General features: G+C 42.4%; 1 protein-coding gene across 6 annotated transcripts in view; it reads left to right on the top strand.

Annotated features, from left to right (window-relative positions):
- The window catches only part of acer2 (alkaline ceramidase 2), an 80286-nt gene continuing 67003 nt past the window's right edge, over positions 1-13283 (top strand). For all 6 annotated transcript variants that reach the window (XR_005942824.1, XM_041186238.1, XM_041186239.1 and 3 more), the window contains exons 1-2: positions 1-593; positions 4305-4419. Coding sequence is in view for 5 of the 6 variants with exons in the window: in XM_041186238.1 (XP_041042172.1) it covers positions 492-593; positions 4305-4419 (217 nt within the window). In the remaining variant the exon portion in view is untranslated. The remainder of the gene's footprint in view (positions 594-4304; positions 4420-13283) is intronic.

The following is a 13283-nucleotide window of genomic DNA, read 5'->3' as shown; positions in this document are numbered from 1 at the left end:
GGGAGGTGGTGACAGACGAAAACTCGCGTTTGATGCTGACACGGTAAACCAGATGATGATACTGTGTACGGTTGTTGCATCGTTCAAACTTTTCGTCCAAAGCAGCGTTTGCCACCTTCCTGTTTTGCGGGGGCGGTGTGGACAAGTTCCGACCCAGGAGCAGAAAGGCGTCCAGGCGGACCAGTAACCGCGGGGCGGGGGTGCGACCCGGCTGACCGTGGGGATCGAAGCAGCAGATCTGCTGTCCCATTGAACCAGCGCAACATGGTTCACGTCAAGGGAAACCCGGGGTCAGGAAAACAGAAAAAAAAGCTGTGACTATCCTGAGTGACATTGCAGGAAAAAGGAGAAATAGCTCACTGCTGAGCCTGCGCTTGGGCGCTGAAGGGCTTCTGAGGCAGAATCTGCAGAGTGAGAGCAGACGGGTCCAAGGGATCGCCGGCACGCTAGAGCTTTAACTAGAAGCAACTATAGATCAATAAAGTCGAAGTATGAGCCGATTTTGGAACCAGTTGCAGGCTGGCAGTTCTGAAGTGGACTGGTGTGAGGGGAATTACATGATCGTCTCAAACATTGCTGAATTTTACAACACGGTTTGTATCAATTTTTAGTATTTCTTTAAAAAATAGGGTTATTGTTTTACATTGAAGCGAAATAAGATGCAAATTTTATTCTTAAGAAATTGAAATTATTGCGGATTGATTATTGCGATGTCGCTCTGAACTTTTGTAAGGAGGGAGAAGCGGCTGGAGCAGGAAACTGACTTGATGGAATTTGTTGTTGTTTTCGTCCATGGGGAAGTTTGTGCTGCACATTGTGGTGCTCTCTTCATTCATGCTCCAGACTGTTCATGCTCCTTGGCCTGCTGCAATGTTCCAGTGAAGCTCAACGCAAATCTTCCGATTAGGCACTTTACAGCCTTCCAGACTTAACATTGAGTTCAACTACTTCAGATCATGAACTCTCCTCCATCCCTTTTTCCAATAATTTATATTTTTTAAATATATTTTTCTTATCCCACCTATTTCCATTATTTTAGATGTATTTCTATCCATTGTTTCATCTCCAACTTTTAGCCTATTTCAATCCCTTCCCTCACCCCAGCCCCACTAGGGCTATCTGTTACTTGCTCGTCTTGCTTTCTACCCTTAATGTCGCATTAGCACATTTCTTAGCTAATATCACCACCATTAACATCCCTTTGTCCTTTTGTCTATGATATCTTTGGCAATCTCTCCTTTGCCTCCACCTAAAACTGGCCCTCTACCCAGCTCTATCTGTCCCACTCCCCTCAACCAGTTTATATTTCACCTCATTTCTATATTCCCTCAGTTCTGATAAAGAGTCATATGGACTCGAAACGTTAACTGTATTCCTCTCTGCAGCTGCTGTCAGACCTGCTGAGTTTTTCCAGGTATTTTTGTTTTTGTTCCAACCTGTTATTGTCCGCCCCAGGCATATTTGTGTGACAGGGCGAAGCTATAAACTCCTGAAGTGTGCCCACAGTGACCCCGTTTGGTGCATATCCTTTTAAAATAAACTTTTGTGTTGCATTTTTGTAGAATGGCTTTTGACATGCCCCCTAGAGTCCAAAGGCAGAATTGTTCTGCTTTTAGTGATTCCGAGCTAATGCGTTAGTGGCGGTTTGACTGCCCGCGGCAGCCCCAAGCTCTCACCAACAAACCAGTCTCCAACTCTTCACATATCGTTTGGGTTTCTTCCTCCAACATAAACTTTCCTAGCCTTCATTTCTTCATCCTTCCACAGTTGGCCCGCCTGCAACATTTATATTCTTACCTTTTTTTTACCTCTCTCATTTCCAAAGCAATAATATGCTTGACTTTCAATGATATTCAGTGTTAAGTCGGGTCCTCTGTGCATTCAGTCAGTTACATCATCTTGAACACTTACAGAAATGAATTGTACCCTTTCAGTTTGATTATGGGCAGTATTTCCAGGCTGTGTATTCATACTAAGAGGCTCCTTCTTGCAATGTTCTAAGTTGTGTGTGACTGGCTGTTAGGAATCATGCCTGGTTGTATGTATGACAACCACTTTGGTTGGATGTATGGTTTGGACTTGGGCGTAGAGAACTCAATCTTAAAGTTTGCTGGTGATTCAAAAGTAGAAGGTTTGACAAATAACAAAGAGAACTTTGAAAGATTGCTGGAGGACATTGCAGAATGGGCAGGCAGATGCAATGTGGATAATTGAGAGGTAAGTTTTTTGGAGAGAATAAAGGGGGTGTAAACATTTAATGGAAAGATACTGAACACGTGGAAAAGAGAGAAATGGGATTCATTTTTTCACTTCATGGAAGTGTACCTGCATTGATATCATAAAAAGGCCAATAGAATTTGAAGTTTTAAGAATAGGGACAAAGTGAGCAAGAGTAAAGAAGTAACAATGAATTTATAGAAATCATTGGTTATGTGACAGACTATTAATGTAATTTTAAAAAACCATAACATGTGTCCACAGCTTGCTGCTATTATAATAATGAGGCTCAGCTTTGTGTGCAGCTGCATCAAGTTGTGTGTAGAACTTTGGTTCGCAAACACCAGGTATTATTATGTGCTGAGGTTCTATCAGTCCCTGGTGTTGCACATTACCACAGAATGCTCCGTTTGGTTGGACTATGCTGTACCATCTGTCCCTTGTGGAAAAACTTGTGCAAACAAACACTTTCAACCATAAGTCCGTCAGGCAATGCTCCACACGTAATGTCCTCAAAGTCTTATAGGAAATTCAGAAGTTAGACCATGTTGGATGGTTCCCTGCACAGACTGTCAATGCCATTTGGCAGAATGCCTCATCTTCAAAACTTTTAAACAAGCACCAAGACATAGCTTGGCTAGTGGTGAGAAGGGATCGTCCTGTCAGATCCTTAATGTACACCTGGAATCTAAATACCACTGCATGCTGTCCTCAGGGCAGTTGTTGTAGGGAAGAAACTGTTGCCCTCCTCCTCCTCCTCCTCCTGGAATGTGCCTTTGCAAAGAAGGTCTGGAAAGAGATGCAGTGATTTCTGTTGAGGTTTATTCTGAGCAGTTCAAAAACAGAAGACTCTGTGCTGGGCTGTCCCCAGAGATGCATACTGAGATAATCATCAAGTGCCGTTTCAGGACCGTCAACTCAGTGAAAGATGCTCTTTGGTCTGCCTGAAATTTGCTGTTCTTCCCCTGCAAAGAGCTGGCCATGACCGTGTGTTACTGACAGTCACATTCCAAGGTGCAAGACTATGTGCAATGTGCAAGTGATGTACTAAAGCTTGGGGCTGCCACTGCAAAGCTGGGGAAAGGCCACAGTTCACGACTCTCTCACCATCATACACCAAGAGGCTGGAAACTATGTAAAAACCCCTTGTGTTGTATGCACTAGAGAATGTTTGACATGAAATACAAATGTAAATTGAAAACACAACCTGTAATTATAGGTATAGTGAGTCACCTTGGAGTGCCATGCAATATGCTGAAAGAAATTGAACACTACATTGTTGCACTTCATATAATGTCACATTTGAACTGTTATGTAATGTACTTCTACAAATTTTATGAATCAAGCATATTTTTTGACAAAAGAAAATTGAGGTTGATGGATCAATTTCCCATGGCCCTGCAGTCAATTGCATTAACTATATGCAGTGAATCTAGCACTGGGGCTGTGTTCAGGTACAATCCATTTGCTACATCCACAGATGATGAAAGAAAAATATAGAGCCAGTACATGGAAGTTCTTCATGCAATGCTTGTTTTGCACAAGGAATGGTATTTTGGGTTGTGAAATTGTGGCAAAAACCTTGAACTACATAAAACACAAATGGGTGATGTAATGAAGGGACTTGTAGGCTTTACTACATGGATGAGTTAAACTAGGCCAAATAGCCTTTTCTGGCAATAGTTACTCAGTGATTTTGTTTTTTTAGCCATAATTGTGTAAATTATGTGGCCCAACCGTATATTATTTTTTGGCAACCCTGAGAGAACCGTAACGGCGGGATTTTCTGCACCCGCCCGCCACCACGATCTTCCGGTCCCGCCGCAAGTCAATGGATTCCTGGCTGTCGCCTCACCCATGGCGGGTCCTGCCCGCAACAGGGCCAGAAAGTCCCAGCCTTAGTCATTGGTACCACAGTAAAATTTCTCAAAGATTCTCTGTTCACCATTAGAGTCCGTCGTTATTACAATTTCTGACTGCTGCTTGTTGATTCAAGACCAATTGTTTTGTTGTAATGTCAATCATATTGAGTTCATTGTGTTTGTAATATTTACATACTATACATAAGTTTAATTTTTATTTTGCAGATCAGCAATGTTTTATTTTTTGTGTTGCCACCTATATGCATGTACTTATTTCGACAATATGCAACATGTTTCAACAGTGGGATATATCTAATTTGGACTCTGCTCGTTGTTGTAGGTAAGTTGTATTGTTTCAGTTGTATTTCTCAAGTGTGTTTTCTGAGGCTTGTAGCTGGTTACTTCATGGACCAATGAATGTGTGGAATTGTAAATAGTTCAAGTTGCTGTCTTTTTAATTATTAAAGTTTTTAAGTGAAAGGTGAATTGATATGATCAAACAAAGCAATCTACAAATAGTTACAAACTACATGATTATGTAATTTGCACTTTTCTACTTTAACTTTATTTTTAAAATCACGTTGATGCTTCTTTATGTTAAGGCTTTATCAACAGTTTCATCAAGGATATTATTTTTTCCATGTATTATATTCTTGATTCCCAGTAGATTTGCTTATGAATGCTGGTTACACCAGTTCATTGTAAATGATTCCATCCTTCTTTTGATCAATGTTATGGGGAAAGGAGGAGAAAGAATACTTAGACTTCTCTATAAGCAATATATCCACCTCTGCCTTTGGCTCTGTAAGTCTATCCATTGGGCATCTGAATCATACAGGGAGATGTCAGGTTTGATCTTGTGTCCATATTGTTTCCAGTTGAGATAATGGTAGGTGTGTCCCAATTAGCCACAGTGCCTATGGACCCAGAGAAGGGAAAATTGGCAAGGGTTCCTTCTCGTAACCTCAATCCAACCACTCCTCAGGGAAGTCCATGTGTGAACAGCAACAGTAATGCATATTTATCTTTTCATGCAATAAATATCCAACGGCATTTTACAAGAGCAAAGAGAGTACTGAACAGATAGTGGGGAGAAATTATGTAAAGTATCCAAAGGTGTGCTTAATGAAGTAGGTTCAGAGACGGCATATCCTAGAATCGCTTTTTACAGTTTCTAAATTCCTATACTCAGTCATTCTCTTTGGGACTGACTGCAGACCAGAAGTAAGATTTGCAATCAAAATAAAGAAATGCAAATACCCATTTCTTTTCCTGAATTACTAGAGATATGTGTGCATCTAATGTGTAACATGTATGCACAGACAGCCCACAGTGATACACAGAAGGGATGCAGGTGCATCGTGACATCCAATTTTGGTAGGGTAATGATAGGAATTTTGGGTTTGTAAAATTGGTGTAATTTTGTTATGCTCTTCTGAATTTAAAAACAACTTATGGCACTTCAATTAAACAAAAACATCTCTCTTGCTGGCTCATTATTGCTACATCTGTATTATTTAGTTGAACACAAATAGGTTTTTGAAAGGTGAACTAGCACTTCAAATCCTGTTTACTTTGCAATAATGTTGTCTAGTAAAAAGCAAATAAATCTGTAATTTTAATTTGTTATAGAAAAATATTTGATTTGTGGTATATTAATACAGTGTGATTGTCGATTTGCAGCAGAGTCAGTAACACAAGGGAGCCTGAGTAACATCTGCTTCCCATTGCATCAGAGCAGCTATTAATTGTCTGACATGGTAATGTTGCATTTATGTTTCAGGGCTGGCTACAAGGGCAGCTATGAATTCTGGTAGCAGTGTTGTAGTATAAACAGAGCACTACTAGTGCTTGCAATAGACCAAATAAGTGTCTTTTCTTGAAGCAAAGAACTACAGGCTGTAAATATAAATAGCCAATTTTAGTGAAGCAAACTGTTGCGGGTTGCTATTTGTCCTAGATGCAAGTAGGCTGACTTTTCATCTTGCCCTTTAGGTAACATCGCCTTCATGTTACGGGGCTTTATGAATCAACCCTCATCAGACAATTACACTATTTTCATCACTACTCTGAGTTCCATCCCGAAGTGTAAATGGGATGAATTCAAATAACTAGATAGGACACTGTGAGGTTTCAGGGAGGTCCCCAAAAACATCAGCTCATCCAAAATCCTACTGCCCATATTATAACTTGCACCAAGCCCCACTCAGCCATCACTCCTGGTCTCGCTGACCTACATTGCCTCCCAGTTGGGCAATGCCTTGATTTTAAAATTCTCACCTTGTTTTCAAATTCCACCATGGCCTTGCCCCTCCCTTTCTCCGTAACTTCTCCAGCCCTCTAACCTTCTTGAGATATCTGTGGTCAATCAATTCTCGCCCTTTGAGCTTCCCCGATTTTAATCGCTCCGCCACTGGGGACTGTGCCTTCAGCTGCCGAGACCCAAAGCTCTGGAATTACATCCCTAAAACTCCCTGCCTCTCTATCTCTCTTTCATCTTTTGAGACACTCTTTAAAACTTACCTCTTTGACCAAGCTTTTGGGCATGTGCCCTAACATCTTCTTATGTGGCTTGGTATCAAATTTTGTTCGATAATACTCTTGTGAAGCACCTTGGGATGCTGTACTACATTAAAGATGCCATATATATGCAAGTTGTTGTCGTTGTTCTTGAAGTCAATTAACTATGAAGATTTAAGACACAACCTTAGCTATCTACCCGTTCTGGTATGGTTTGCTTTCTTGCGGGCACAAGCTCTTTTTTTCAGTGATTGGCTAGTACCACAGATTGTTTTATATTGTTGGGACCCTCCCTTCAAACCTCTTCTTATTGTGAATTTTTATTCTGAATCCCCATCAAGGTGAATAATATTAGGCAAGAAGTGCTTTGCATTTCAACTGTCAATTATCAACATTAAACATATAGGATGGGTGAGGTACAGATTAAGCTTTCTCTGCTCTCTTCTTGAACCTCAGTCATGACTTCAGAGTGACTGCCAATGTAGGTGTTTATTATTTATCATTGTGGCCCGCTGAGTTGTATACCATGAGCCTTGGGTGGTTACACATAACATTTAAATTAATATTCCCATTGTTTTCATATACCTGCAGGACTGTGAAGATTAACAGATCTTGGAATTATGATTTGGGATATATGAGGTAATAGTAGTAAGCCCTCTCCAAAAATCCAGGCAATTCAAAAAGGGCAAATCAGTGAGTAATAAATCTAGTGCAAAGAGAACTAAACTGGCCTGTATTTTGATGGCCTTATTACTAGTCCATGGGTAGGATTTCTGGGTTCTGCTGAGATCGGGTAAGAAAGCAGATGCAGTCCGAAAATACCAGAACCGGTTGGCATGCCGGTTTCCTGATCCTGTTCCTGCCATTTATTTTGGGTGATGTGGGTTTTGAGCTGGCAGGACTGCCCTCTCCCATAAGGTGGGCAGCTAATTAAGCTCACTTGCCTTGTAAAATGAAACTTAAGAAAACTGAGTGGGATTTTCCAGTTGGCCTCCGGTTTCCTAACATGACAGGGGTGGGGAGATCAGGCAGGCAACCAGCGGCAGGTCGGGGTGCCAGTTCTCCAGGCAGGCCCATAGGCCCTCCCTGCCTGCCTGTCTGCAAAGGTTGTCCTGTAGAGGAATTTTACCCTCCTCCCACTAACCCCCCTCCCCCGCCCCCTCCCCTGCTCCCTCCCCGTCCCCTGCGCCCCCCCCCCCCCCCCCCCCCCCCCCCCCCCCCCCCCCCCCCACCACCACCACCACCACACTGGTGGCCTGGCCACTTCCTCTATTTTTTAATTGAATTTCTACAAAAGTGGCTGAGAGGGCACCGTCTTGTTGAAGCACAATTCACTGGAGCCACCTTCTCCTCTGTTGGTGGAAGACCTCTGGTTGGCCTTCCAGCTTCAAGAGGCCCCCTGCCACCCTTAATTGGACACGAAAGCCATCTTTATGTCAACTAAGGGTAGTCCCAGTCAAAATCCAATGAATGATTGTTTCCCCTCACTGCCACCCACTCCCCCCCAACAGCCCCAGCACCTGACTGTTTCCCCCCTCAAAGCAAAAATACAGTCCTATATTGTCCGTGTGTGGACATGGGCTGTAGTTTGGACACTTCTGTTATAGTGCACCATTATAATATGATTCTTTGAATGAGATTGCCAATTTAATGCTAGCTCTTCTCTAACACTGAGATTGCTTGATGATAGAGAATTCTCTGCTTGGAACTGTCCCAGAGTTATTTTTTCCCATGTAGTGGGGTCCAACTTACAGGCTCCCAGATTGGCTTTCAGAATGTCTTTGTATCCAAGTTTGGGATGTCCTATGATGTGAATTACCAGCTCAGGGGACTGTAGAATACTATCTTTGCTGTGCAGGGATCCTCCTTGTGATCCATATGGCTGACCCAGCAAAGCTGACCTCTGATGAGCATGCTCTAGTTACCAGGTATGCGACACCTTGCAAGAATTTTGGTGTTAGGGATTTTGTCTTGATGCTTGATGTTGCAGATATATCTTTAAAACAATGAAAGCAGAATTCATCTAGTTGATTTTTGTGATGCCGGGAGATTGTCCATGCCTTACGGCTGTAGAGAAGAGATGTGAGAACCACCGACCGGTAAACTTTGATCTTTGTTTTGAAACAAGTTCCATGCTCACTCCATAGCCTGTGGGTGTGCCAGATGAATGTTGAGCTTGCTTTTGTCTGACGATGGTCAATTTCATCTTCCAATGTGGCATTGTTGGAGAGGAGACTCCCAAGATAGCAGAACTTCTGAACTGAGTTGGATGTAATGTTGATTGTGACTATGGGGTCTTGGAGTTTGAGGTACAAGATCTCTGTCTTTTTCAGACTGATCGTAAGACTTATTGGAACACACACTGCAAATACAATACCTACACTGATTGAAAGTAGAGGTACACACATGTAGTGAATCTGTGAGAAGCTTCAAATTTCACACATGGCTCAAGTTCAGTTGATAATAGCAGGTGGAGGATTACGGGCTCAAGGCCTTGCCATATTTCTCCAGTATGTTGAATCACTGCAGCGCTTGTATGTATGTACTTATTTCCTATCTTTGTTTTGTCTGCTTGTAGATCTCTATTTTCTTATTTTTAAAATGGCATCATTTGGGACTCCAGTTTATGCTTCATTGAAGTCATTATGGATGCTGTGATATCTAACTATGGATGTAGAATCATTTGATACAGCTGCAGCTCTTATTGTGCACAGTTAAGTATTCAATCAGAAGAATAGGGACCAATAAATTCTATTGCTGTGGCAGTAGCCATCTGCTCCCACAGTATGAAGAGACTTAAAAATAAATGGGTTTTAAATTGCTGTGATTTATTCATCTGAATGGTTCCATGTAAGGAGGTTTCTGAAATCTTGTGATGAAATCCATTGAATTGAAAATGTTATTGAAATAGTGAGCATATGCTTTTGCTAAAATTATCAGTAGGAGAAATTATAGCTCACTTGTGGTAGCTTATGTCTGTTACAAGGCTTATTGCTGTAGGGATTTTGGACAGAAGATAGTCTGATAGCATGTTTTTTTTTGAGTCATGCATTAAACAATGTATTTATGTCCCTTTTACTTTTGAATATGTTCTGGGTTTTAAATGTTGAAGGATGTAATTCATCTGTAATGTCCTTGAATAAAGTTGATAATCAAGTATCACGGCCATGACACAGACCAAAAATAGAAACTGGAATTGCGCAAAGACCTTGTATTAGGGTGAATATTGTTTCAAGATTTATTCCCCAGGCTCATGTTTAGTTCTAGGAGTATAATTCAGTGTGGAAAAGGATCCTGCATCCTATCCCAATGAGGCACTATTTCATCTGGGGCAGAACTAATACGAGATGTAAACACACAAAATAGCTTTGTACTGAAGCCACAGTGAGATTAGCTACTGCTGCAGTAAATGTAGCTATGCTGTTTATGAAGTAGTCTTAGAATGATTTATCTTCTCACAAATAGAGAAGAATTAGTTTTACATTTGTCACAGTGCACTTTACTTATCTGATTGGGTGCATGAGTGCCTTTGTGTATATTAACTTAATTAGGGCTCCTGCAGTCAAAGGAAAATTTTAATGTATTATGCCAGTCACCATAGCAGTGTGAAAGTTCAAATTCTTTTGCGAATACAACCATCAAAAAACAAATGATCAAATGAATAATTGAAAAGAAAATGAAAGAGAAATGAGAGAAAATTTAACACAGAAACTACAGGCGGAGATAAATAAGAAAGGCACAAAATGGAAACTTCAGGGGATAAAAGGAATCTTATTGCAAGAAACAGTAAAGTAAAAGATGTTCCAGTCCTGCTCCGGCCCCCTTCCACAACTCTTTCTCCAGCACGTCGATGATTACTTCGGTGCTGCTTCATGCTCTCATCGGGACTTGGAAAAATTTATTAATTTTGCTTCCAATCTTCATCCCTCCATCATTTTCACATGGTCCATCGCTGACACTTCCTTTCCCTTCCTTGACCTCTTTGTCTCAATCTCTGGTGATAGACTGTCCACCAATATCCATTACAAGCCTACCGACTCCCACAGCTACCTCGACTACAGCTTTTCACACCCCGCTTCCTGTAAGGACTCTATCTCATTCTCTCAGTTCCTTCGCCTCCGTCGCATCTGTTCTGATGATGCTACCTTCAAAAACAGTTCCTCTGACATGTCCTCCTTCTTCCTTAACCGAGGCTTTCCACCACGGTCATCGACAGGGCCCTCAACCGTGTCCGGCCCATCTCCCGTGCATCCGCCCTCACGCCTTCTCCTCCCTCCCAGAAACATGATAGGGTCCCCCTTGGCCTCCGCATTCAAAGGATCATCCTCTGCCTTTTCTGCCAACTCCAGCATGATGCCACCAGCAAACACATCTTCCCTTCACCCCCCCCGGCGGCATTCCGTAGGGATCGTTCCCTCCGGGACACCCTGGTCCACTCCTCCATCACCCCCTACTCCTCAACCCCACCTATGGCACCTCCCCATGCCCACGCAAAAGATGCAACACCTGCCCCTTCACTTCCTGTCTCCTCACCGTCCAAGGGCCCAAACACTCCTTTCAAGTGAAGCAGCATTTCACTTGCATTTCCCCCAACTTAGTCTACTGCATTCGTTGCTCCCAATGCGGTCTCCTCTACATTGGAGAGACCAAATGTAAACTGGGCAACTGCTTTGCAGAGCACCTGTGGTCTGTCCGCAAGAATGACCCAAACCTCCCTGTCCCTTGCCATTTCAACACTCCACCCTGCTCTCTTGCCCACATGTCTGTCCTTGGCTTGCTGCATTGTTCCAGTGAAGCCCAACGCAAACTGGAGGAACAGCACCTCATCTTCTGACTAGGCACTTTACAGCCTTCCGGACTGAATATTGAATTCAACAACTTTAGATCTTGAACTCCCTCCTCCATCCCCACCCCCTTCCTATTTCTTCCCCCTTCCTTTTGTTTTTTCCAATAATTTATATAGATTTTTCTTTTCCCACCTATTTCCATTATTTTTAAATCTTTTATGCCCTGCTAGCCTTTCCACCCCACCCCCACTAGAGCTGTACCTTGAGTGCCCTACCATCCATTCTTAATTAGCCCATTTGTTTAGATAATATCACCACCTTCAACACCTCTGTGTTCTTTTGTTCTTTTGTCTGTGACATCTTTTGATTATCTGCTCTTATCACTGCTTGCTTGTCCCTACAACCATACCACACCCACCCCCCCCAACTTCTCTCCCCTCACCCCACCACCACCCCCCCCTTAAAGCAGCTTATATTTCACCCCTCTCCTTATATTCACTCAGTTCTGTGGAAGGGTCATGAGGACTCAAAACATCAACTCTTTTCTTCTCCGCCGATGCTGCCAGACCTGCTGAGTTTTTCCAGGTAATTCTGTTTTTGTTTTGGATTTCCAGCATCTGTAGTTTTTTAGTTTTTATAAAGTAAAAGATGATGTGGGATGGAGGTAGAAATGGATTTTGTTTAAAAGATATAGCAACAGAAGGAGAAATTGGGCCATGCTATATATTGTATTTAATAAAAAATTGGCTCAAGCTCTGATGAGCTTGGCAAGTGCAATCTGTGCTTTTCGGAGCTTTGCAGTTTTCTTTCCTCTCCTCATCTCCTTACTAAAGGATGGTTCCTCAGGTATGAGGTCACCTCCAGAACCTATTCAAGTAGCCATCACTGATGTCTGAACTTTCACAGAGAGTGACAGCTGATTATTTGACTTGGGGTGAATTGAAGCTTGCTCACTCATCTGATGTATCCCATGTGATTTCCCAGCAGATGTTGCAGGGTAGTGTCCAAGAACAAGAAGCCCACCCAAACCATTATTTTCCTTAACCCAAGGGCACTGAGACCAATTGTGCCACCAATATTATTGTCACAGCTAATATAAAGTAAGTTGGCTTAGTCTGTCGATCAAATCTGAGGCCTTTTGTTACTATGGGGAGAATTTAACTCCCTCCACTATGTGTGGGAGAGTGTTGGAGTTAAATTGGCAGATATGTGAAAACTGAATCCAACTCACTTCTGTTTTAACCATGATAGGTTTTGGGGCATCAGAGTTCTGGAGAGGCAGTTCAGTGTTTATAATATGTTAATGAGGCTCCATTCATCATATTTTGGTAGTTCTTTGAATTTTGTGTTAGTTGACCAGGTTTTCGATGAGGCAGGAACAGCCAGATGCAGCAGCGAAGCACTTTTTAGAACACTGCTTTTGGGCCAGGAGAAGCAGGAGTGCTTTTCCCAGCCCCTTAAAAAAATCTTGTGCTGACTCACCTACCAACCTCACTATCTTTGCTGGCTCCCCCTCTCCGTCCTGATTTCCAGTCTTGACTACCCCTGCCAAATCCCCAACGTTTCTCGCTTTCTACCACTGACTTCCTGCCCCTCAGCTGCACAGCCCCTCAATCTGGCTAGCTGCCAGGTGGGCAAAGGAATAAAAATGTTACGATGAGGTCTGCCATTAGATTTAGCAAGCTCTCCACCTTCACAGTTTTCCCCGACCCCCAGCACAATCTCATTCCCCTGCTGCCTTATATATATCCAGGCTTTTGTGTCTTAGATTCTCATTAGGCAATGTTGTTGAGCCATTAGAGTAGTTTGATGTTTTCTATGTTTACTGTGTCATTTTCACACACACAGATTTAGTTTGAAATAACCCCTCAAGAGTATACTAGAAGATAAGGATAGA

Source organism: Carcharodon carcharias, chromosome 4 (genome assembly GCF_017639515.1).
Source record: "Carcharodon carcharias isolate sCarCar2 chromosome 4, sCarCar2.pri, whole genome shotgun sequence".
NCBI classification, from domain to species: Eukaryota; Metazoa; Chordata; class Chondrichthyes; order Lamniformes; family Lamnidae; genus Carcharodon; species Carcharodon carcharias.
Note: the sequence above shows the minus strand (reverse complement) of the source record. Positions and strands in the feature narration are given on the sequence as shown.